The sequence below is a fragment of the Vitis riparia genome, chromosome 1, assembly GCF_004353265.1.
Source record: "Vitis riparia cultivar Riparia Gloire de Montpellier isolate 1030 chromosome 1, EGFV_Vit.rip_1.0, whole genome shotgun sequence".
Lineage (NCBI taxonomy): Eukaryota > Viridiplantae > Streptophyta > Magnoliopsida > Vitales > Vitaceae > Vitis > Vitis riparia.
In genome coordinates this window covers 6,828,225-6,854,014 of record NC_048431.1, presented here as the reverse complement: position 1 = coordinate 6,854,014, position 25,790 = coordinate 6,828,225, and the positions used below count along the sequence as shown (strand labels likewise).

Sequence of the window (25,790 nt, the reverse complement as noted above, 5' to 3'; positions counted from 1 at the left end):
CCAATTGATAATTCAGATCTTAGTTGTTGAAACTATATTAGAGAAGAGGGTTGAATTGAATAGATAGTTGTATTTGTTAGCCAAATAATTCAATTTTTTTTTTGTTCACAATTTAAATATTATTCAATCAATAGGAGATATCATATATCAAACAAAATTCAATCACGCCATCCATAGATGTACAATATACATGGAAAATTATCTACAAAGTCTTCTAAAAATTTTATAAATGTAAAAACTAGTTAATATATAGTAGAACAAATTCAATGATTATGAAATGATAAATACATAATTTACATAGACCAAACATTGGCTTCTACTAAGGGTCTTACATTGGTCAACACTTACATTCAACTTCATGTCCCCGTGTAGTACTTACGTGCTTTTAAGGGAATTCTTTAACAACTTAAAATGATGCGATCAACCACCACAAAACTAAACTTGAAGTGAATTCTTTAACAACTTGACATGATGTGATTAACCACCAAAACCTAAACTCGATCAAAGTTGAGACCCTAAAAATTATGGGAATTCATAGAGAATAATGATGATATAGCTCAAGGGCATATGTTTCAAAATAAACAACACAATATATATTTATAGTCATAAAAACCCAAATTGGCTGGGTCGTACTCCTAAAAGCCACTTGAGCACGCATAGAGAGAAAGTGCTCTTTCCTACATTTACATTTATTTATCACCCTATAAGACGTATGTTATACAATAATATCCAAAATACACCTTTATATATCAATATTTATTTAATAAACTTAACCATACTTATCCAAATGACCCTATGTACAATTTGACAATGATTTTGAGGTTTCAAGGTCAATTTAAATCCTAAGAAGTATGTAAATTAGATTCCAAAATGTTTGAAATAAAATTGAAAATCTAGACTAGTTAAGCTATCTCACTAAGAGCCTGTTTGATAACTATTTTCAAAACGATTTTCTGTTTTTCATGACAAAAAAACTAGAAAACTGTTTGATAACTAGAAAATTGTTTTTTATTTTTTGTTTTTCATAACAAAAAAACATGTTGTTTTTAGATAATATATTTTAGTTGTTTTCATTTATTTTTTGAAAGTTGTTTTAAAAAATAATTATAAAATATTTATAATGATTAAAAATAAATCTCTAAACATAAAAATTATTTAAAAAAATAAAAAACATATTAAAAATATTTCAGGTTTCCAAACATATTTTTATTTTATAAAACTTCAAAAAATAGTTTTCAAAAACTATTATTAAAAACTATTTTTAAAAAACAGATACTAAGAGCCAAATATTTTCCCTCGACCTTTTCCATAAACATTTCGATAAAAAAAATCATCCTTATCATTCTTTTCTTTTATTTTTATTTCATCTTTTATTTTTTTTTTTAAACTTCTCAAAACCAAATACAACCAAAATGCCTTTAAATAACATGCATGGCATGCAGTAATTTACTAGCAACAAAACAACAACAGAGCCCAATAGTCATTAAACAGTACCCACTATATGTACTATTTCACAGGCAATAAAAAATAAAATGACAAAAGACAATCCAATGAGGACAAGATTCCTCTTTGTGGGGAAAAAAAGCCTATTAGATGCCTGAAAAAACAAAAATCCCACGTATTATGCATAGTACCATTGCCATTGCCATTGCCATGCCACATTCATTACTTTGCCCATGATACAAAAACGTTATTGGAAACTTTGAAACGTCATAACAAATACATCAACTAATAAATTGGCTCAACAACGAAACATTAAATTTTTTACACCTTCATGATCTCGATCTTTCTGTGTGTGGCACATGCCCTCACGTGCCGGCAGTCTAAAGACTAAACAAGTATTCTTGCCTTCTTGGAACCAGAAAGACACAAAAAAGAAAAAAAAAAAAAGGAAAAAGAAAAGCGGGGCCAAACCCAAGTGTCGGCTCCCAAAAGTGCGAGTGGTATTGCGATCTGCCGATTGCCACCAGGCCATTACCGCAGAAAGGGTTAGGAAAAGGATGGGACAAAACTAAAGAATTATGAATAGAAAGAAGGAGAAGTAACACCTTATCTCTTTGTTGTATGTCTCATCTCGCTTCTTGTGGTCGAAATTTTTGTAACCGCATCTGTCCAAAAGCATGATATTACACTTTTTGAGTGAATTTAGAGAAGACACCGTGACATATTTGATTGGCCGGAAGGGAAAGCACAGAATCATCATTTCATGGAAAAAGAAAAGGGTTGATTTTTTAATCATTGAAAATTTTAGTATTGTTATTATTTCTATCAGGCACAATGTAAGGCATGTATACCCCCGTCTACCCTAGTTAGTTAAAAATAATGGGAACTATTGAAATTTTAATTGGACAGACGGCAGGCCTACGGTTTTTCTGGTGGACTGCGGGAGCACTGGAATACATGTGATGGGCCCGCAAGATTGGTTTGCGTCCATCGTGCGGAACACGAATCAAGCGGTTCAAATGCACCGTCACGTATGACTGACAAGTTCCACGACCAATTCACAAGGCATTTGCTTTGGAGACAACACAGAAAGAGGGAAAGAGAGAGAGAGAGAGAGAGAGAGAGAGAGGAAGTGGGTGTGTTTGTTTGTTTGTTTGGTTGCGAAGAAAAGAATCGAACGCACACGACAATGATGGTGAAGTTGATGAGAGCTTCCGTTTTGAATTCGCATTCTTGTCACTGAAATGGATGGAGGCGTAATCACCTACTTTAACCGACCACGCTGTGCGTTGAGTCGACGCTTTCACTTCAGATCAACCTCCTCATCGCAATTACTGCCACCTTATTGGAGGCGTCTTCAACGACCATGATCAACCATCCTAAACCCTCTATCGGATCTCTGACGCAGGTCCGTTACTGCTACCACCGCAACTGCCTCGATCTCTTTTCCTCTTCACATGGATTCAGCCGCTTCTCGTCCCGCCGTGGTCATCGACAACGGCACCGGGTAATTTCAAATTTGCATGCCAACTGGTCGATGAAATGCCGGATTGATTTTTCCCTAATTTTTATCCATTATTGCAGGTATACTAAAATGGGTTTTGCCGGTAACGTGGAGCCGTGCTTCATTGCCCCGACAGTTGTTGCTGTCAACGAGTCGTTCTTGAATCAAAATCGGAGCTCCACCAAAGGCAATTGGCTTGCGCAACATAGCGCTGGCGTGATGGCCGATCTTGATTTCTTTATAGGAGATGAGGCTATTGCGAGATCTCGGAATAGTAGTACTTACAATCTAAGCTATCCGATTGTTCACGGTCAGGTTGATAATTGGGATGCCATGGAGAGATTTTGGCAGCAGTGTATATTTAATTATTTGAGATGTGATCCGGAGGATCACTACTTTCTTTTGACGGAAAGTCCACTCACTGCCCCGGAGAGCCGTGAATACACTGGTGAAATTATGTTTGAAACCTTCAACGTTCCTGGTCTTTATATTGCGGTGCAGCCGGTGCTCGCCCTTGCGGCAGGATACACTACATCTAAGGTTGGCATCTGAAATCTGAGAACTGTTGGAATATTTTCTAATATGCAAATTTATTTTATTGGCTTTTAGAAATTGGGAGCAATCAGATGAAGGCTTAGTAAATTGTTCAGAGGTTGGGATGGGAACTATAGTTGGTGGATTGGATAATTGCGAGCAAACATGGAAATTCACGAATCTTGTTGTTTTTTCGTTAATTTATATTGTTTCAGGGGACTGTATTAAAAGATATAATACTGAATTGGATGTGAAATAGTGGATAGTATTCTGGGTTTTCAGGATGATTACTAACGAGAAAGTGCAATATTCATGAACAATTAGCAGAATGTAATTGAAAATTTGAACAAAAGATTGAGGGTCTTATTCTCTCCCTCTTTCTGCATTATGCATTCCAAGTAACAATTTCATATCACTCTTCAATCCTATTTATTAGCCATTCTCTGTCCTTTATCTATTCCATTAACTAGGAAACCACATTAAATGCCTGTAATTAACATTCAAATACTTGGGAATGACAATGTGAGAGCGAATAGTTCTGGATTTTTTCCTCGGCCTCATTGGAGGTGGGAACAACCAAACAATAACCTGACAAACTGTTTGGATCAATATGGATACCTATTTAGGGGCTAACATATCCACTTCATGGGGAAGAAGCTTTACTTCAATTTATTTTGGCAACATAGCTGGCTTGTTTGGGTTACATTTGTGGCAATTCCCTTTTGGTGTAGGTGGTTTTACTTTTTTCTTTTTATATATATATTTTTAATAATGATATGCTAAGTTGAAATGTTCATGGAAAAACAATTCGCTTCCGCTTGAATCTATGATTTTGTATCTGGCCGCATCATTATTTTCTCCTTGCTTGTTTACCCAGTGAAGTCTATTTTTACACTATTCTGTCTCACATTTTTTCTTATGTCTAGATATTAACAGTTATTTTACAGTTTCTTTAAATGGTTTTTTTATTTATCTGAGTAAACAAGGCCTATTATACTTAGAACATTCATATGTATTGTCTTAAAGTGTACCTTGCTTCTTATGTAAATAATTTTTCTTGCTCTTTGATGATTGATTGACCCTTGCCTTTTAGATTAACCTACACTTTCCCTTAGTGTGAGATGACAGGGGTTGTAGTGGATGTTGGGGATGGGGCTACTCATGTTGTACCTGTTGCAGATGGTTATGTTATTGGGAGCAGCATTAAGTCAATTCCTATTGCTGGGAAAGATGTTACTCTTTTTGTCCAACAGCTCATGCGGGTGAGTTGTGTTTGTCTTTCACCATTATAATTATTAGTTCCTCATATTATGCTTGCTTTGTTTGAAATGTTATTGTTGTCAGTTGTGAGGTGTGCATATAATTATTTTGCTGTTAATCTAGTCTTATATCCATTGATATTTTTTTGGGTCATTAGAACCCTAATCCTTGTTTGGTGATAACAAACTTGAAGATAACGAACATCTGCCTTTATAGATGAACCATAATAACTTTTTTTTTTGAAAGATAAAACCACAGAAATTTTATTAGAAAAAGGGAGCTAAAAAGCAACCCGAAGCATATAGGGAGTATACATGAGATGCCAAAAGACAAAAAACACACAAAAAAGCAAACACTCACCAGCTCTCAACTAGAACCCAACCAATCAATAAAATTAATTAAAGATCAAGGTCCTCCATCTAAACAAAATTTAGCCCAAGAAAAGAGATTACAAACAAAAGAATTTTTCATTTTTTGAATCGACAAAACCTCATTATCACAAACTATCCTGTTTCTTTCTTTTCAAACCGTCCAAAATAAACAAAGAAGAGCTGCCCGCCAAGCCTTTCCACGCTTCTTATCCACAAAGGAATCGGACCAACCTATTAGAGTGTCTCTAACCATAAGCGGGAGGACCCAATTAACACTAAACAAAGAAAGCACAAGATCCCACAAAACCCTTGCCTTGGGCAATGAACAAGGATGTGATTTATCGTCTCCTCCTCATCACAACACAAGAAGCACCTGTTTGCTAAAATCCAGCCCCTCCTCTTGAGTTGATCTTGGGTTAGAACCTTCCCTCAAGAAGCTTCCCAAGCAAAAAAGCCCACCTTTGTAGGCACACAAGGGCTCCAAATAATGTTCCACGGAAACGGGATTGCACAACTAGATTCAAGAGTATTGTAAAGGGATTTTACAGAAAAAATCCCATTTTTCGAAGCTTTCCACAACACTCTATCCTTCAACCCAGCAACTAGCCTCTTTCCTTGAAGGGTCGAGAGGAGCCTCTCCACCACCTCCACCTCCCAATCATTAAAGGATCTAGAGAAACAGGGAATCCAACCCCCCACATCCTCCACAGAATCCCAACAATCCGTTACCCACGCATCTTGAGAGACCGCTAAGGCAAACAAAGAAGGAAAAGCCTCACAAAGGGAAATATGAACCATAATAACTTTCACTGCTTCTCTTTTATAACTACAAATTTATATTGCAAGGAACAAAAGGATAGATGCCATAAATGTGAGAAGAAACTAAATACATATAAAAAATGGGGTATAGGGCTTCAATGGTAATGGATACTCTTCACAGTTGCTTTCTACAAGCATCTGCCATTGTAGTAAACTCTATAACCCCAAGAACATGATGAAGAAACACTTGATAGCACCATAGCAGATTTTAAGAAATAGCTCTAAAATGTGCATATGACATCAGTTTTAATTATTAGGCCTCGTTTTCCATTGACTTGGTGTGTGTTTGGATACATTTTGTATCTTTTTATTTATTTATTTATTTTTTAAGTAGAAGGTTTTGTACAAAATGTAGAAATTCTTATTAAAAGTAAGTAAATCATAGTTATTAACTCGTAAAACGTATCGTGTATTGTTTTTCTATTTTTTTGTATTGGTATTGTATTGTATCCTATATCATAAGTATTTTTATATGGTGAAAAATAAATAGAAAAAATATGTATATATGTGTATATCTATTGAAAGTATGAAATATAGAGTAATACATAACCAATTTTATGGAAGATAGTAGGAATTGAAGTGTCTAGCTATATCATATCATAAACATTGAATGTTAAAGTTTTGAGAAGTTCAAGTTACCAAAATATTGAATGTCACCAAAAAAAAAAAAAAATTTAATGTATTTAATATGTGTCATCTTCAAAGTTCCAGCTTTTTAGGTTTATTGTCATTCCTTTTCCACCAAAAAAAGAAATTAAAAAAAACTAATTTATTAAATAAAAATTTTTATTCACTAACTATCATCATTTTCATTGTCAACATTTAAATTATTCAAATGAAAATTTTCTCTAATATTCATTGTTAAAATAAGCTTACTTGACTTATAATATAACATTTGACAACAATAATGAAGCTTTTCATATAAGATTATTTTACCAATTTCTCATTTTCATATCAATTTTTAATCTTTTAGTATATTTTAAACAACTAATATAATAGACTTGTTAACAAAAAAAATTAATTTGATTTTTTTTTTTTAAATTATAGCAAATAGTTAAAGATGTATGTATTGTTGTATCATAATATCACGTATCATATCGTGTATTGTACATGTATCATAAAATATGCTTTAAAATAAGATACAAATTGTGATACGTATCAATTTCCATAAAAAATGTATAGTACCGTTGTATCGTAAGTTTTTAACAACTATGAGGTAAATACATTGTGTATTAGAAAGCACTTTTAAAAATTTTTAAAATTCAAGTAAAAAATTTTCATTTCCACACATTTTAAAATTTTGCATATAGTTTTTAGGAACACTAGGTAAATTTATGCTTTTTGTACAAGGATTCTTATATTTTGTATACGAGTTACTATTTTTAAAAATAAAAAATAGGAAGTATATCCAAACACCACACCGCCTTAATTTTTATATCTATTCACTTTATTTGATTAATAAATAAGGAGTGCAGCCTCTTTCTCTATCCCTTCCTTAATAATGAGGAATCTGTCATACTCAATTCATTGTGATTTGAGCATGATGTCAGAGACTGTAGATTATGAGATGGATGATGGTATCTTATAGGTGCCACTGCTGTTCTAGTTTTAATTTGGTTGTCTAGCCATTTCTTGTTGTTTGAAAGATGCTGCCAACCAACTCAGCATGAGCCACTCTCTTCTGGCATACCAAATTATGAGTCTTCCAGTATGAACTTTGGGTACTTCTTTTGCTTACTTATTTTCTCTTCTACTCTTTCAGTATATTGGATGTTTTGCAATGGGATGCTGATTCTTGAAGTTTATTATTGACAGTGAAAATGAAAGCTAATTATCTATACATAGTATCTATACATACTAGGATAAAAATCACGATCTGTGAAATGATTACCTTCATGGTTTCCTGAATTTTGATATTTGTGTTGTGTAGGAAAGAGGAGAGCATGTGCCGCCTGAAGACTCTTTTGAAGTAGCTCGAAAAGTGAAGGAAATGTATTGCTATACATCTTCTGATATCGTCAAGGTCATCTTTTCTATAAGAACTTTTGACTTAAAGAAATATAGGATATAAATGGTGTAATTTCATTGATCATTGTATGGTTTTATGTCCAGAATTTTGAATCTGGATCTTATTTGATGATGACTCAGTTTTTCAATGATTACAGGAGTTCAATAAGCATGACAAAGAGCCTGGGAAGTACATAAAGCATTGGAGAGGCATCAAACCGAAGACAGGAGCACCATACTCTTGTGATGTTGGCTATGAACGATTTCTAGGCCCTGAGGTTTGCCCTTCCTTTTAATGTTCTTCATATCCAAGATTCCAACTATTCAAGTGATTATATTGAATGACTTGTTTTCCACTTCAAATGTAATAAGTAATAGTCTTCATTGTTTTAGGATGACTTGACACAAATACTGTATTAGATCTTTGAAGCAATATCCATTGAACCTGCCAATAAGAACCCATTGTAGTCATATATCATGGTTGGTTTTATAGCTTTCTTCTATATATATATATATGTATGTATGTATGTATGTATGTATGTATGTATGTATATTTGGACATGTAACTCTTTTGTCCCTGATGGGATGAGCCTGGAACCTTCCACATCTCTACCCTGATGATTTGCCACTTGAACTATGGGACAAGCCTAGAATCTCTCTGATGGGGGCTATTTTCTTCTGAAATTCACTTTTTATGGAATATATAGGATGATATGGTCAATATTTTCCATAGGGAAATTTTATATACATCCACTATTTTTTTTTTTATAATAATATATTCTTGCTTTACTCATCAAATATATATATATATATATATATATCTACACATCCACCATTTTTATTTCCTCATCCATGTTATTTCTTCACCATCCACGCATATATTTCAAATTTTCTCACCCACCTACCCTAATATGTTATTCCTAAACAATTGCTACACCCTTCTCCTTCCTCCAAAACTCTTCCTTCACCTTCTTTGCAACCCTAAATGTCACATTTTTCTTTATGAAAAAACATTCATTTGTTTTTTTTTTTTTTTATAAGATGAAAAAAACATTCATTTGTTATCAAACTTCCATTCAAGCCTCCATTAAAGCTTCCATTTTAAATTTTTGTTTTAAAAAAAGCATGATAAAATTTTGAAAAGAGCACGAAAACACAAAAAATATGACAAAAAAAAAAAGCCCATTATAGCACGGTCCAGCATTGGAATACTGGACATCTTGGATTTGTTTGGTGCTGGAATGCTGGATGTCATAGGGGTGTCCAACACTCAGGTGCATTTTTGGAAGGAGGCCTTTTTGGTCTTTCTACACAAGGGTATTTTTGGAATTAATTTTTTCTTTAAAAAATAGGTGGACATGGAAATAAAAGGGATGATGCATGTGCAATTTCCCTTTCCTGCATCTTCTCCAGCTTTACTGTCTCTGCATTTCTATTTTCAACCATTTTGAACATCTAGAAGTGCGTTGTACTTCTTATAGTCTACTTTCTCTATATCTATTTTCAACCATTTTGAACATCTAGACGTGCTTTGTACTCCCTATAGTTCCCTTTCTGTCTCTCCCACTGTTTTCCTACCTGTCACTCTTCCATGTTTGTTGCTTTTCTGACTTTTGTTCCACTTCCAAGTTTTTTTTTTAATCAGAAACCAAAGGTGTATTAATTAAAGATCATAAAACATAAGAAGGATGAGAAATCCTCCCCATGAAATACAAACCTGATCAAAACACCCATGAAAATCTTCTCTTTATAAGGAGATTTATACAAAAAGAATAAAAGACTATACAAAAATACAACTCGAAAGCTCAATTCAACTCCTCACCAAGTAAGCCCAAACCTAAGGAGTACGATTTCTTTGAGGTATATTTCAGTTTCACCTTCAAGTTTGTTTTCTGTAGTCCTATGTGGTTCTCATCTGATCCATTGCCATGCAATATCTTGAAACCAGTTAAATTTAGCATTAATTGGGTGACTACAATTGTACCTTGGTCTGGACAAGGATTATGCACTTGAATTACAATTTCACTTTCCTTGCTCATCAGAGTAGGTTGTAAATTATTGTGCATGATGTTCTTATCATTTTTGACTCTATTATCTCTATTCAAAATCTTGAAATGGCTGAGAACTCTGCTGGTTAGGATCCTCCACAACTGTTAGCTGTTGATTTGCTCAAATTTGTCAACCTGACATTATCCATGTCTTGACTGCAGTCATTGAGCCCACTTCATCATCTCTAACCTGTGTTCCTTTGCCAATTGTCGAATCTTTAGCAATTCACTCCATTCAAACACCTTTGCCAACTTTGAACTGCATCCTTTTTATTGTAGGTAACATGTTTTTTGTCCCTATTGGACTTGAATTTTGAACCTCCCACACCGGCTCCCCAACCCTTTGCCACTTCGTAAGGATTCAAGGGCCAAAACAGGGTTTTCCAGCTGCAAATAATCTTTGTAAAAGTTATGTTTTAGAATAGAGTAGCATGCTCTGGAAGAAAACAGTTACCATATTGAATGAATGTTATTAAGATTTAATCATTTATGTATCCTTTTGTTTCCTAAAAAATAGCTTATAGACCCAATCAATGTGCCCTTTTGTGATGAAGTTTAGTGTCAAACTCGTTTTTCTCTTAAATAGCAAATCCCTGTTTCTTTTAGGAGAAAAAGAATGCCTTACCACTATACTTGTATATTCTGAAAACAGTATTCATGATTCACTTATATAGTGAATATGATTTTGAAGTTTCAGCATCCATATGGTAATTGAAATATACATTTTAATATCTGTAAGGTCTTCATGCTGTTGACATGAATGCCTCTTTTTTGTTTTAAAATTTTGTCTATGTTATTAGATCTGAGTGTTACTTTTGAGCTAATCAAACATTGAAATTAATGGCTTTTTTTTTTTTTTGGTTAAAAGGAGACTGCATGGTAATGAGTTAAATAGACACGCATCTGTAGCTTTCTAGCTTCATCCTTGGTGATGTTTTGATCCATTTATGTAATAATTGTTCACTTGCCAAAAAAATAAAGCCGTTACAATTCCTTTACTATTAAATTTGTTTACTTGTGGATTGCATTTCATCTACTAGATGATGCTTTGATAAGTCTTTTAAAAAAAGGAATTTGTTTTTGATGATTAATCTGGCTGATTATGCAGATTTTCTTCAATCCTGAGATCTACAGCAGCGATTTTGCAACCCCTTTACCAGCTGTAATAGACAAGTGTATTCAGTCTGCACCAATTGACACAAGAAGGGCTTTGTATAAGGTAAAGTACATAGACCCCAATAAAAAACGGTGAAAATTTTGTTTCTTCTTGAGATATGATCCATGTGAAACAATGTAGAATTGCCTATTTGATGTTTCAAACTTGAGCCTGGTAGTGTCCATGAATTGCTTGGGGGGTCCTAAAATCTCTACATTTTGAGTTCATTCATCAGTAACTTCATTTTATGTCCAGCTTTTGTTAATTATTAGCAATGATTGCATTCAAATGTTCCCGATAAAGCATTAAACTTCAAACCATGAACTATGGTTGACTTCAAACTTTGTCATGAGTAGGAAGTAGGACCATATATTTTTGTGGGTCTGTAGAATTGATTCCAATTGTCTAAGCATCAAAAGAACCATGACATTGAGTACAGGGGCTGCCATGGGATGGAATTATGATCACAATTCCTATGTCATTACACACTGAGTGGTTTGGTCCATAGTGATAACATCTGAATCTGCTAGATCAGATAGGATCAAACTGTATTTGAATACACTGTTTTGATCCTACTAGATTGAAGCTTTTTGAAGATTTTTCCTGTAATTGAGTTTCCCAAAGTTGGTTCCCTCCCTCATGATTACTATTAGTAAGGGCTTAAAAATCTTTTGAGATTTTGATTGATGAGTCAAAACCATGAAATTCCATCTGTTTTCTAGATGAGGAAGTGGAATTTTGATAGAGAGTGATGAAGGCAGTTCCTAGGGGTGGAAGAGTTCGGTTTGTTGTGGAGTCAAAATCTTTTGAGATTTTGATTGATGAGTCAGGTGATAAACTGAGAGGGTGCATTTGGGAGAGAAGCAAAGGTATAACATCTTGGATCAGATTTGGGGACGTTAGTCTAGGTAGGTTGCTGGCCGGGGTTGAGTTTTGTTGCAGAGGCGGTGATGATAAAGGCTGGTCCCATGCTTGGGAGGAGGAGGGTAGGAGTTACAGGCTGGAGAAACGTCTAAATGAGGCGGGAAGATTTATCTTTTGCTCGGTCCGTGATGTAGAGGCAAAACGTTTTTGCTTAATCTTCCCAGAAGGGAAGGGGCTGTCAGGCGGGTGGAATATTTTGGCAGAGAAGCTGAGAGTGGTGGGAGTAGTCCCCATTGGAAGCTTAAAGACTCCTCTGTTTAGAGAGGTGCAGAAGAAGGAATTGGAACTAGAAACAAGGACCTACGTGGATGTAACAAAATTAAGAGCGGGTAAAATAGGAGATAAGGTCTGGTTGGAGGTGGGAAGGAGGGTGAAGCCAGAAAGAGTTGAGCTATTGGATCGATGTTTAGTGGGCAGGTGGGAAAATGGTGTGAATCCATCACTAGAGCTGGATTTTCTGAAGCATTGGGCGGGTCAAGCTTGGCTCCTTAAAGGTAATTTGAACATAAATGTTTTGGGAGGAGGGTTTTTGCTCTTCGAGTTTGAATGTTCAAGTGAGGCTGAGCGTGTCTTGTCGAGAGGGAAGAGAAGGGTGAAAGACAATGAATTAATTATGGAAAAATGGCATCCGGAGGTGGGTTGCTTGGGTAATAAAGGCATGGTTAAAGAGGTTTGGGTGAGAGTGGTGGGCCTTCCCCTTCATCTATGGAGTCGAGAGGTGTTTAAATTGATTGGGGATGGCTGTGGTGGTCTGATTAATGTGAATGAAAAAACGTTTTCTATGGCCAATCTTCGATGGGCTAGATTGTTGGTGAGGGTGGAAGGAAGGGATTTCCCTTCCTCAGTTCAACTGGTGGAGGGATCGGGATGTTATTCAATCCAGCTGTGGTGGGAAGTCCAGCCCTGGTATTCTCAGGTGATGCCGGCGGGAAGCGGGTGCTGGAAAGGTGATACAAAGACTGAAGATGAGGAAGGGAGTGGGTTAGGTGACGTGTGCAGAGGAAACGTGTTGGAGAAGGAGGCGCAGCTGGTGGAGCAGATGGGAATTCAGAGTGAGCTGCCCTGTGGAAGCTCCTCGAAAGGAACTACAGTCTTCTCTATGGAGCCAGCTGCAAGGGGGCCTAGTGTGGAGGAGACGTATGAAGAGGATAGGCTAGAGAATAGGGGTCAGGGAGCAGGTAAAGTGGTCATAAGGGGTGGTGTTGGGTTGGGGCCTGCCGCCATTAAGGTTGGGCCTGATAATGGGGAGGCCCAGATTAGAAGCAGGCTTGGGGTAATGAAGAGCAGTCCAGACCGTGAGGAAGCCCAGTTGTTTGGGCCGGAGGAAGCAAAGCCCATTATATTAAAAGGATGGTAGATGGGCTGTGAGGAGAAGCCCTTTTATATCAGGGGTTCCTTAGTGGGCTGGGCAGGTTTGGCTGAGATAGGCTGTGGGCCCGCGAAAGAGGGGTTAAAAGGTATTAGGGCTTTCTCTCCCGCTGACGAAGTGGAAATGGGAGCTAGGGCTACTGAGGAGGACTCGCAGGCTGGTGTTAGAGACGACGAGGGGGTCGCCTGCTGTCACGGAGGGGATCAGAGGGCTTCTGAGGATTTTTCAACGGTGTCTAGGGCACGGTTAACCGACGACGCTTTAGCAGCCGAGGCATCCAGGTATGAGCCAAATCTTGTGGAGGTTGGGGGGGTTCAGGATTTCATCTCTTCTTCTTCTTCTTCTGGGTGCGAGAGGGCTTTGGTGGTGAGGGGCACTTCGGGATTAGACGAGACTGTTGTTGGTGTTGGGTATCAAACTCCATTGTGTGCAGTGATGAAAGTTGGCAGCCCGTGGATGATGGACTCGGTGAAAGAAAAGTCTAAGGGCAATAATATGTCAGGTGTTGTTGAGGTGATGCAAGAAAGGATGGATCTTGGGAATAAGTGGGATGAATGTAGTTTGGTGAAATTCAGTAAGGCATTGGGGTTCTCGACTGAAGGTGTTGAGGGGGAAATCCTACAGTTACTGCTAAAACTGAAAACCAGAAGAGACCAAGGCAAGAAAAAGGGAACTCTAGGATTGACTAGGTTTGATCGGGAAGTAAAAAAGCTAGAATGTTTGATTAATTATGATGGTGAGAGCAGAAAGAAAGGGTCGGTCAGAAGAGGAGGGGACAGAGCTTTGTGTATTAAATGAAATTAAAAATTCTATCATGGAATGTTCGTGGGGTGAATGACAGAAATAAGAGGAAACTAATTAAAGCCTTAATTAGATCCCAAAATGTGGATTTAGTTTGCCTTCAGGAGACTAAAATGATTGAGATGTCATTAGGGGTGGTTCGGAGCCTAGGGGTGGGGAGATTTCTGGAGTGGGGAGCTTTGGATGCTAGGGGAGCAGCTGGAGGGGTGGTAGTATTCTGGGATAACAGGGTGCTAGAGCTAATGGGATTGGAAGTGGGACTCTTTTCCATTTCCTGTCGTTTTAAGAATGTGGAAGATGGATTCAGATGGACTTTCTCAGGAGTGTATGGCCCTACGCTAAAAAGATACAGAGAAGCATTTTGGGAAGAATTAGGGGCCATCCATGGGCTATGGACTGATCCATGGTGTATTGGAGGTGACTTTAATATGATTAGGTTTCCGAATGAGAGAAGAAGAGGAGGCAGAGTGTCCTCTTCAATGAGAAGATTCTCGGAGGTGATTGATGAGCTGGAGTTGAGGGACCTCCCCCTTCAGGGGGGGCCGTTTACCTCGAGTGGAGGTTTGAACAGCCAAACTATGTCAAAAATTGATCGCTTTTTAGTGACGGAGGACTGGGAGGGCTACTTTAACGGGGTGGTGCAGAGTACACTGTCCAGGCCAGTGTCGGATCATTTTCCCATCCTCTTGGACGGGGGAGGAGTGAGGAGGGGGCCTGTCCCCAAACTGCCTTCCAACCAAAGAAGCTAGCCCTAGTTGGAACCCAAGGCGACCAAATAATTCTAGCCGGGAAATGAGGTCTAATGCCCCTTGAGAATGAGCTATAAAAAGACTTGACTGAAAAGGTCCCATTCTTGTTCTCTCTCCACCAGAGCAAGTCGTCCACACCTCTTCTAATGGTTAAAGGATGAAGCTTGCTTAACAAGCTTTCTACTTCCCCCACCTCCCAATCATTTAGGTGTTTATTAAAACGAAGCCCCCGGCTGCCCCCAACTTTGTCCTCCTCCCAAGCCTCAACAACCCAACCTTCTTTGTTGACGGTTAGATTAAACAAGTTTGGGAAAGCATCTTGCAGAGATTGATTTTCACACCACAAGTCCTTCCAAAATTTCACTCTAGTGCCATCCCCTATGATGAAGAGGGAGTGAGTTCGAAAGTTCTCCCAACCATTTCTGATGGCCTTTCAAACCCCCACCCCATAATGGTCTCTTACACCTTTGGAACACCACCCCCCCTCTTGAAGGTCGTACTTTCTAGAGATAATTTGCTTCCATAGGGACTCATTCTCATTAGCAAATCTCCACAACCACTTCCCAAGTAGGGCCTTGTTAAAGATAGCTAGACTGCGAATGCCCAAGCCTCCATACTTTTTAGCAGCACAATTAACCTTCCAACTCACCAAGTGAGGTCTATTCTCTAAGGCGCTTCCGCCCCATAAGAAATCCCTTTGGATCTTTTCAAGCCTTGCACACACTCTCTTGGGAATCACAAAGAGAGAAAGAAAGTAGGTTAGGAGGCTAGAGAGGGTGCTTTTTACCAAGGTAAGCCGGCCAGCTTTGGAGAGGCATTGCCTTTTCCAAAGAGACAACCTTTTCCTGAATCTTTCTTCTACTATATCCCATACCCTAGTGGATTTGTAAGGGGCCCCAAGGGGGAGACCCAGGTAGGAGGTAGGTAAACTCCCAATCTTGCAACCCAAGACTGAGGCAAGAGTCTCCATAGGAATGCCTTCCCCCACTGGGATGGCCTCAGTTTTGCTCAGATTAACTTTTAACCCTGAAATCGCCTCAAACCACATGAATGTCCAGCTAAGATATTGTAACTGTTCTGCATCGGTGTCATAGAAAATCAAGGTGTCATCGACAAACAAGAGATGGGACACGATCAACCCCTCTCTTCCTCTTCCTCCCACTTTGAAACCAGAAATAAAGCCTCCATTTCTTGCATTTGACAACAGTTGGCTAAGAGCTTCCATGGCAAAAAGGAAAAGATAGGGGGAAAGAGGGTCGCCCTGTCTCAAACCCTTAGAGTTACGAAAGAAGCCCGAAGGGCGCCCATTGATGAGGATCGAGAAGGTAGCCGTCGAGCAACACCATTTCATCCAATTACTCCATCTATGCCCAAATCCCATCTTAGACATCACATCCATAAGAAAGTCCCTGACATGGTCGAAAGCCTTCTCAATATCCATCTTAAGGAGGAGGCCTAGTGTGTTGTCTTTGAATCTAGAATCAAAGGCCTCGCTAGCAATTAGAACAACGTTTAGAATCTGTCTCCCTTGGACGAAAGCTTGCTGAGGATCAGAAATCACCTCCCCCATCACTAATTTCAGCCTATTAGCAAGGACCTTGGCAAGTAATTTGTACACACTCCCTACCAAGCTGATTGGTCTGAAATCTCTTAGGTCTTCGGCTCCCTTCTTTTTAGGAATGAGCATAAGGAACGTGGAATTTAAGCTTCTCTGGAAGGTCCCATGGAGGTAAAACTCCCTAAAGAGTCCCAAAATATCTGATTTAACAACATCCCAACAAAACAACCAAAAAGCCATTGTGAAGCTGTCCGGGCCTGGGGCTTTATCATCGCAACAGCTGCTCAAGGCTACAAAAATTTCTGCCTCAGAAAACATTACTTCTAGGCTGCTGGCCAAGCCTTTCCCCAACTCCTTGAAGCTAAGACCATTAATACTAGGCCTCCAATTCCCTAATTCTGAGAGGAGGGACTGGTAGGCTCTGCAAACTCCTTCTTTGATTTCATCATTAGAAGAGAGAGACACCTCATTCACTCTAATTTTAGACAGGAAGTTTCTCCTTGCCCTAGCATTGGCCATTTTGTGGAAGTACCTGGTATTTTTATCATCTTCTCTTAACCAGATTTATCTTGACTTTTGTTTCCAAGAAGTTTCTTCCAGAAGGGTCCATTTCTTATAGTCCTCAAGAGTCAGCTTTTTAGCCTCCACTTCTCCAGGAGTAAGAGAGTTCTCATTCTCCTTGGCCTCCCAACACTGCAGGCGGGAGAAGGCCTTTGCTCTATTGAATGAGACATTTCCTACCACCTCCTTGTTCCAATTCTTCAAATCTTTCTTTAGCGCTTTGAGTTTCTCAGCAATGCAGTGACTGCTATAGCCTTCAACAGAATAACCATTCCACTAGCTTCTTACTAGGTCTTTGAAACCTTCTATTTTCAACCACATATTTTCAAAACGGAAGGGGCTTTTGCCAAAAGAGAAGCCTCCAGCTTCTAGGACTATGAGACTGTGATCAGAAACCAGACGAGGAAGAGTAGATTACGTGATGGCAGAAAAGTGGTCCTCCCATTGGTCCAAAATCAAGAAGCGGTCCAATCTAGAGGCAGTCTGAGAATTCAAACCCTCTATCCAAGTGAAAGGGCCTCCAGCCAGGGGAAAATCCCTCAGCCCCAACTTCCCTATCACCTCTGAAAATCTCCTCATTTCAGCTGTGAGTCTAGGGGCATTCCTTCTTTCCTCTGGGAATCTTACAGCGTTAAAGTCCCCTTCTATGCACCAAGGGTCCTCCCAAAGGCCATGGATGGCTCCTAGCTCTTCCCAAAAATCTTCCTTCTCGCAACCAATCACTGGCCCGTACACTCCAGAGAAAATCCAATAGAAGCCATCCTCGCAGTTTCTAAAACGAACAGAGACGGAGTACCCCCCGCTTTCTACCTCTAATTTCTCCAAGACTCTATTATCCCAAAAGAGAAGAAGGCCTCTTGCCGCACCCCTAGCATCCACTGAAGCCCAATTAAAAAATCTTCCTACTCCCACGCTTTTTACCATTTGCAGAGACATTTCTTTCACCTTCGTCTCTGAAAGGCAAACCAAATCTGGTTTCTGGTTCCTCACCACACCCTTGATCAACTTTCTTTTCTCAATATCATTAAGCCCCTCGAACATTCCAACAAAGGATTTTAATTCTCATTAATCAACTGAAATCAATTCCCAGGAGCTCAAACCAGATTTTTTAGCTATCCCTGATGTCCCCCCGTAACTAACTGAGCATTCCAATCTTTTTAACTCTCTTTCAAAACGAGTAGTGCAAGATTTTTTCTTCTTACGTCTCTTGCAAAGGGTGTTATTTCCAGTCCTCAACTTCAGTTTCTTAAGCAAGGCCAGAATTTTGACTTCATGCCCTTCGACAAGCATTCCCAAGACTTTACTAAAGCGAAATAGTTTGGAAAGCTCCTCTTCCGACCATCCTTTTTCACAAGGAGGAACAACCGACAGATCTCTCTGTTTCGCCACATCATTTTCCAGATCAGAACTCAAGGTTTCAGTCAGAACTACTATCGACCCATCTCTAAGCATCATGGACAGGGGATTCGACAAAGCTTCAGCCTCTCTTGGCGTCGATTCCACAAGACCAAAACAGGATCCCCCTTCCCTCTCAAACCCTGTATCCCAGAAAGGAGTAGAAGAAGAGAGCTCCCTTCTCGAGGAGATCGGAGGTAAAGAAAGCTTACCTTGAGAATTGTGGGTTTCGACGGGGGGAAGTCTCAGCTACAGGCGACAATGCTTCCATCTGAGGGATCCCAGCGGTGGCAGGAATCGGTGCAAGGATTCCTTTCCTCTGACACAGCGAGCATCTAAGGCTTCTTTGCCTTACGTCGCCAAAGACAATGGGCTTAAAGGGGTTCTCCAGTTTGGCAGAGATGTGGGCCTTCCCCAGCCCAGGCCCGAAGGTTTTAATGTAGGCCAAGCCCGATTGGGCCTTAGCATCCAAACGCTGGCCCATTTCCTCTTCGTAGGCTTAGGTATGGTAGTCAACTGCAACGGTCTTGTCCGAGGCAGGGGCACCACTCCCCAAGATCGGCGGGGACAACTTTCAGGCCGTGGAGAGGCTGAGGAAGAGGGTGAGGTGCCCACACTCCCCTCAGCGCGTGAAGGGGCCACCTTGTCATCCTTAAGCTTCATTGCACCGAGCCCATGAGAAGGGAGCACAGTGGAAATGCAGGGCTCTTCTTCCCACCAAAGTTGTAGAGTGAAGCAAGAGGAACCAGCTACCACCTACAACGAGCTTGGATGTTGCCAATCTCTGGTTTTTACGAGGACTCTGGCCCACTTAAGATTCTAGCGCTCGGTTGTGTTTTCATCCACAACCACAAATCTCCCACAAGAGTCTCCAAACCTCTTGAAGAGGCTTCTTCCCCAAAGATGCAGAGGGAGGCCCAAAATTCTGACCCACACAAGGCGCGCTCCCCTCCATCTCCCTCAAGACATCCAATGGATGGATTCCATTTTTCTAGACGGAAGCTTCTTCCTTTGAAGTGTCTCACCCCTGATTTAGACACCCTCTCCGCTTTATCTGCAAATTCAAACTTCAGAAGCAAAAAATTTTCTCTCACGTCTGACAGCCAGAGGTTCCCTTCCAAGAACCAAGAGTTTTTCGTCCACAAACCAAAGAAAACGAGGTCAGGGAAGCGACCTCCCTCCCATATACATTGAATAGATTGTAGAAAGCGGGATTTGGTATGCCTTCAAGAAACAAAATTTCAGATGATGTCTAGGGATTTAGTAATTGTTAAAAGGCTAAGGAGGGATTGGGGAGATCTAGTTTGCTTCAAGGAATCAAAGGTGCTTTTGCTGTCAGTCCCAATGGTGAGGATATAAGGAGTAGGAAGATTCTTGGTTTTAGGAGCAAAAGAAGCAAGAAGATCAGTCAAGGGCTTTCTGCTTTGCTAGGTCTTTTGGGCTTTGGTTTTGTATTGGGTGGTGGTTTGTTCTTGTTCTTTTCCTCTTGCTTGCCTTTTGGTGCTATTTGTATACTTTGTGTGTACTTTGGTGTGCCTTTTTCAAGCACTTATAGTAGAATTGCTTGTTTATCAATCGAAAAAAAAAATTATGTAATATCCATTAAGAAATGGGGGGATGTATTTTAAACGCATATTCTTCTATACAAAGAGTTGTTTATATTATTTCTTAATATAATATTAAATGTAAACTTGCCTTATTTATTTTGGTTTTTGCTTTAGGGCTTCAACTTGTATTATTGAGTCAGCCCTAAATGGGAAGGGTGAGGAGAGGATCATTTATGTTGCATTCCATTTGCTTAGACTCAGTTCAGACAATACTTGCCAATTCAGATTTGTGTGTAACCTGAATTATTATCATACAGTGCAATCCTGATCCAAGTTCATTAGCCTACTTGTAAAACATATCCTAGATCTTTATAAACCGGACTATGTCATGACCAGTAAATGCTGTGTTTTGCTGAAGAGGAAATGGTAAAGTATAGATCAAACTTACCTTAAAAGAAGGTGATATCTGTTGATTGTTTAGCTAATGAAATCCTCAATTAGCCTTTGGGGCTGCCTAAATGGACTAAGCCATGAGAGGGCCTTGGTCCCCTCTTTTGAAATGATATAGCAGCAACTGTTTTTCCATGTCTGTTTTCATTCTTCGTATCCTCAAGTCTTCTGCTGACCTGAAAACCCAAAAGGAGAAAAAAGGAAAATCCTCCATCTTGGGTTGATGCCCCATATCGAACCATTTATTATTACCATCTATTGTCATTTTCAGATTAAAGAAAAAAAGATGGTTTGTTCAGAACTTTGTAACTCTTTAGGTTTCGTAAATTCTAGACTTATTGTTCAGATGTCTTAACTGAATTTTAGGGTCCAGAGTCGGTCCAGCTCGCCAATGCCCAGCCAGTAACTGGGAGCTGTAGTTGGCTAATCAGTTGGGCTGTAGAGTGGGCGGCACCAATTTACCATTTTCTTTGGCTTTTGTAAGTCCAAGGTGACACCAATTTAGAGGGAATTCCTTTAGGAAGAAGGCCTTTTACAAAAGAAGAGTCATTTAGTGAGGTGGGCTTGTTTTGAGAAGTCAATTAGGAGGGTTGGGCATCAGGAGCCTTGGACCTCTCAGTTAGGCCTTGTTGGGCAAGTTGTTTTTGGAAGTTTATTGTTGAATGTGGTAGTTTTTTAGAGGAAGTGTATATATCCTTACATCATGTATCATATTGTGTATCATATATGTTTCATAAGATGCACTTAAGATAGGATATGGATTATGATATGTATTCCATGAAAAAAAAGATTGTATCATTGTATCATAAGTTTTTGACAACTATGGGTCCATGGTGTTTTTCTTTATTTAATATATCTTGGGTTCTTTCTTGTTCAATTAGAGATGTTTTGCTTAGCTGGCATGGTGCTTTTATGGGAGCCAAATGCATGGTGGTTTGGCAGTTGATCTTTCTATGTGTATTCTGAATCACTTGGAAAGAGTGGAATAGCAGAACATTTGATGGTGTAAAGAGGTAGTGTTTGGTGGTGAAAGATATGCTTCTAAGGTCTTTGCTCTTATGGGCAAATGGGGGATTGAATTAGCTGCTTTGCATTTCTTGGGTCTTGTTGATCATATGGGGATTGGTTGGGTAGTTAATGTTGTTGGTTTGTTTATTTTTTTTTGTGCACGTTCTTCAGTGTTCAGCTGTATTCATGAGTTTACTCAGCTTTAATTGCTGTTTATGTATTCATGCATCAATCTGTGTGTCTGATTTTGACATTTGTCTCAGAATATAGTTTTATCAGGAGGATCAACCATGTTCAAGGACTTCCACAGAAGGTTGCAGCGTGATGTAAAAAAAATTGTGGATGCTCGGGTTCTTGCTTCTGATTCTCGGCTTGATGGAGAAGTAAAAGTAAGTATTTTGGGTTTTATCCCATTATGTTCTTTAGAATGTAATATAACTTTGGTTATTAATGATATAAAAAGGCTGACCGGATTTGTTTGCCCCCCCAGTCACAACCAGTGGAAGTCAATGTAGTCAGCCATCCTATCCAGAGGTATGCGGTTTGGTTTGGAGGCTCTGTACTTGCATCAACACCCGAATTTTTTGCGGTAAGACTCTTTCTTCAAGCTGCAACCATAATGATATGTCCCCTTTTGGGTTCTTGGTTGATGATTTTAATTACTACTTAATACAACAGTTAGTTTTACTCCCCCAGGAAGCACTGTCAGTTCCCCTTTCAAAAAGAATTCAAAGATGTCAAACCCTAACCTCCCTAATCTCATTTCACTGGTCTTAAAAATAAAGTTGCAAGAGCTATCACTATAAATGCTCCATGTGTCCAGCAGTTCCAAGTTGCACCAGGATGCCATGAAAAACAACATTAATATCTAATACCAATGCATAAGCAGTAATAGCCTCCTTTCTTTGGTTGTATATATAAAATCTCCTTCTGCTGTCCATCGCTGATTTCAAATCCAACTTAGAAATGTTCCCTGTTGGGAAGTATGCAATGGTGGTCCAAGGTTTCTTTGCAGTCACATATCATAATTCCTTGTTCTCGACCTGAAAGCAATCTCTGTAGTATTAGGATTGAGCATAAAGGCTTCCTTGACGTGTATGATGTCGTAAAATGTGTATAAAAGAAAGTGTATTTAATGTATGCAAGGCTTACATATTGGTGTTTTTAAGGCAGTAGATTACCTTTTTAACATTTTTCTTTTGGATTGACCTTACCATCCACTCTTTGCTCCACCTAGATATTATGAGGGGGCTTTCTTCCTATATTTTTTAGCTTTTTAAGCATCCACAGTTTTATGAATGGTTTTCAAATGTCCCTTGTATCCTGTGCCTTGAAGAGGAAATCAAGTTGTTCCACTTTTCTCAATGAAAGTTCTAGGCATGCTAGCTACATTGTGCTTGTTTTGCTTCCTTCTTCGATCTCATATTTTCTATCTTCAGCAGGTTCCTTGATATATTGGGGAATCCCATATAAATTCTTTTGATGGGCGAAAAACCCTAAACCACACTGGCTATGGCCGGAGAACTATTAGTAGAGTTGTTTTACCAGTGTTTCTCCCCTGAAACCAGATGAAATTGCTGAAGCCCCAACATTCCAATATACCAGTTGAATTGGCCCTGCAAGAGGTTTAGCAGGACCATGTTGCCTCCATCTTTAAAGTATAATTAGACATGACATTATATCATCTGTTGCCTAAGTTTTTGTGGCAATAGGAGAAAGGACATGTTTAAATTAACTAGAGCCCTGGTAATGTAGCCTCTCCAGGGAGTTTCTTGTTGCATGCGCCTCTGACCATTAATTTAATTAAGCACTGCATTTGATGTCAAGTGAATAACATATTGATTTTGCTATGGAGTGACACTCAACAAATGTTGCATGATTAGACATTTCATTATAGCTGCATTGATCAAGTGGGTTTCTATGCTGCTTCTATGGTTGACACTACATGCAATAATTTTGGATTGTAATATAATTTCATGACTATTAAGGCAGAAAACAAGGGTGATGATTATCAAGATAGGAAAAGGACCATTCTGCCTGCATTGTTGTTGATTCCACATGGTATTCCATGCATATTATCATATTACATGAGTCGACATTCTTGTATGACTATGAAAATTCATGGTTCTGTGCACAGGCTTGTCATACAAAAGCTGAGTATGAGGAATACGGGGCAAGCATATGCCGAACAAATCCTGTCTTCAAGGGGATGTATTGATGTGAAGATTCTTTTGGGCATAATTTTGAGGGCAGTTGCTGACAGAAATGATTGAAGGAATGGCTTGTCATTTCCTCCTCCAATGTGCACCTCAATTCACATCTGGCTTCTGATATTCACTCAGCTTTCATGTGCATTTATAGGTTAGCTTGTGACAGGTGGTGTAAAATAGGCTTTTGGTCTCATCTGTAAGAAAATGGATTTCTTGTATTCTTTCATTAGGGAGCTACAGGTTCTTCTCTTTGCAGCTAATGGGACTCTTACCACTTGTGGTGCTGAGCCCCCAGCTAACAGTTCACAATCAGATACAAAGAGTCATTATTTAGGTTGACATTAACTAAGCTGAATTGCATTTTTAGTGTTCAGCTTAGTTGGAGTTTGATAAAAGCCTTTTCTTTGTTGGAGTGATTGTTCCATTGATTTATATTTTCAGGTGGTAGGTTCAATTTATTTGGATTGAAATCAAGGAGCTAGAGAAGAAACATTTTGAATTATAGAGCTTGATTTATTTGGATCCAATACTGAATTTTTGGTTAGCTTGTAACCTTAATATTGGAACTTTGTTGCAACTCTCTCTGTCAAACAGGTTTTTATCATGATAGGTTGGTTGGTCACTTGGTTGTATGTTTGTAGCCACCATCTGAAGATGATTTCAAGGGATAAAAAGGAAAACGTGTGGAAATCTTGAAGTTTTTTTTACTCTGGGGCTGGGCACTATATCAAGGATTTGTAGGAATAAAACTACTCTCTGATCTGAACTTACTAGGTTTGACAAGTACCTGGCATTTCTACCAGAAGGTAAGCACTTCCTAATCTCGAGACTCGAAAGCAAAAACACAACAATGTTTTTAAAATGTGATGGTTAAAAAATATTTTTATACAGCAGTTGAGAGGAATGAAATAGGAACTTGTCTTTTGAAAACACCTTCAAAGGATAATCTATTAATGGGTATCTGTAGTTTGGAAAGTGTTATTAAATTTTCATTTTTTTAAAAAGTAGTGATATATGTGTGTATATTTTTTTTCAAAAGCCCCCTATTCTCATCCAATCCAATTCCACTGCCTAGGCTGGTAGGCTTGTGGAAGTACATGTGGGTTTTCATGTACTCATTCATATGTTATGAGGTATAAAGGAATATCATCCAATTGAGGTTGAGATGGTCGGAGCCTGGAGGCAGCATGAAGAGCAGTCTCTGGTATGAATGATTCATATGCTGTTGTGCGTGCAGGGTTCCAGCTTCCAACTACTCTGAAATGCAATTGAATTCCCAACCGTGGGCAATTTTAAATGAGATCCACATATGCCTAGCAAAGTCTTTGAACCCTTGGGCCTTGACTTCTTGTTACCCTAGTTGTTTTGTTTCGACTCGAGAAATTCCCTGGATAGAAAGATTGCCGACTGCCAGCTTCGTAGAAAGCAGAGTCTATCAATTTGTACTATTTCTCTCAAATTAATTTAATATACATTTGACTTAAGAATCGACTTTGTGGAAATATTTTATCTTTATCTACACAACTATTTCCAATGTTGCAAATGATCGTTTAACAAGACTCTTTATCAGATTCCTGGGCATAGAATTGTCAATAGGGGTGGGAATTTTACAGATGTATGAATTAAAAATACCTTTTAAAAGCATTATTCTAATTTTTTTTTTATACTGTATTTCACATTTATGATCGTCTTTAATTGTTGTTGTAAGAAACTTTTAAATGTTCCAAGAAATGATTCTAAAATTTGTAATAAAAACGCAGATGAAACAGCTGATTGTACATAAATTGCACATTCATGACTTTAATTTTTAAATAATAAATTTATATTTGCCATAAAAATGAAAAATATAATAAACATTTCAATGATTTCATTAGCTAAAATCGGTCCACACTCTTTAACATACGGGGCTAGAAAAAAAGTAAGCCTAAGAATATTAAAATATGAGGTTAAATTAATAAGAAAAATGATATGATTAGAACGGTAGAGTACAAGATTAAATACTTAAATTAGAAATTAGAAGAAATTAAACATTATTTTATAAGCTTCAGATTGAATCAAGGAGAGTCCGATTCGATC

The 25,790-nt window shown here is 38.5% G+C and overlaps 1 protein-coding gene across 3 annotated transcripts; it reads left to right on the top strand.

Moving 5' to 3' along the window:
- The first annotated feature begins 2,486 nt into the window (after positions 1 to 2,486).
- LOC117913807 (actin-related protein 3) lies at positions 2,487 to 24,258 on the top strand. Of its 3 annotated transcripts, XM_034828862.1 has the most exons (9): positions 2,496 to 2,950; positions 3,028 to 3,487; positions 4,597 to 4,743; positions 7,862 to 7,954; positions 8,097 to 8,216; positions 11,095 to 11,205; positions 21,768 to 21,893; positions 21,995 to 22,093; positions 23,642 to 24,258. In XM_034828862.1, exons 1-9 carry the CDS (start codon positions 2,901 to 2,903, stop codon positions 23,720 to 23,722), a joined length of 1,287 nt encoding a protein of 428 aa, XP_034684753.1. In that variant the 5' UTR covers positions 2,496 to 2,900; the 3' UTR covers positions 23,723 to 24,258. The 3 variants fall into 3 exon arrangements, 1 of the variants encoding a protein (XP_034684753.1); XR_004651167.1 differs by lacking the exon at positions 23,642 to 24,258 and having other exon boundaries at positions 2,487 to 2,950; positions 21,775 to 21,893; positions 21,995 to 22,085; XR_004651166.1 differs by lacking the exons at positions 2,496 to 2,950; positions 3,028 to 3,487; positions 4,597 to 4,743; ... (3 more) ...; positions 21,995 to 22,093; positions 23,642 to 24,258 and adding an exon at positions 11,218 to 13,716 and having other exon boundaries at positions 21,775 to 21,850.
- Positions 24,259 to 25,790: the final 1,532 nt, after the last annotated feature.

What these genes read in the sequence shown, in the direction of transcription:
- LOC117913807 (XM_034828862.1), top strand. Translation starts at nt 2,901, where the DNA reads ATGGATTCAGCCGCTTCTCGTCCCGCCGTGGTCATCGACAACGGCACC. An exon ending in TTGTCCAACAGCTCATGCGG is followed by an intron (nt 4,744 to 7,861) that starts GTGAGTTGTGTT and finishes TGTGTTGTGTAG; the next exon opens with GAAAGAGGAGAGCATGTGCC. An exon ending in CAACACCCGAATTTTTTGCG is followed by an intron (nt 22,094 to 23,641) that starts GTAAGACTCTTT and finishes TTCTGTGCACAG; the next exon opens with GCTTGTCATACAAAAGCTGA.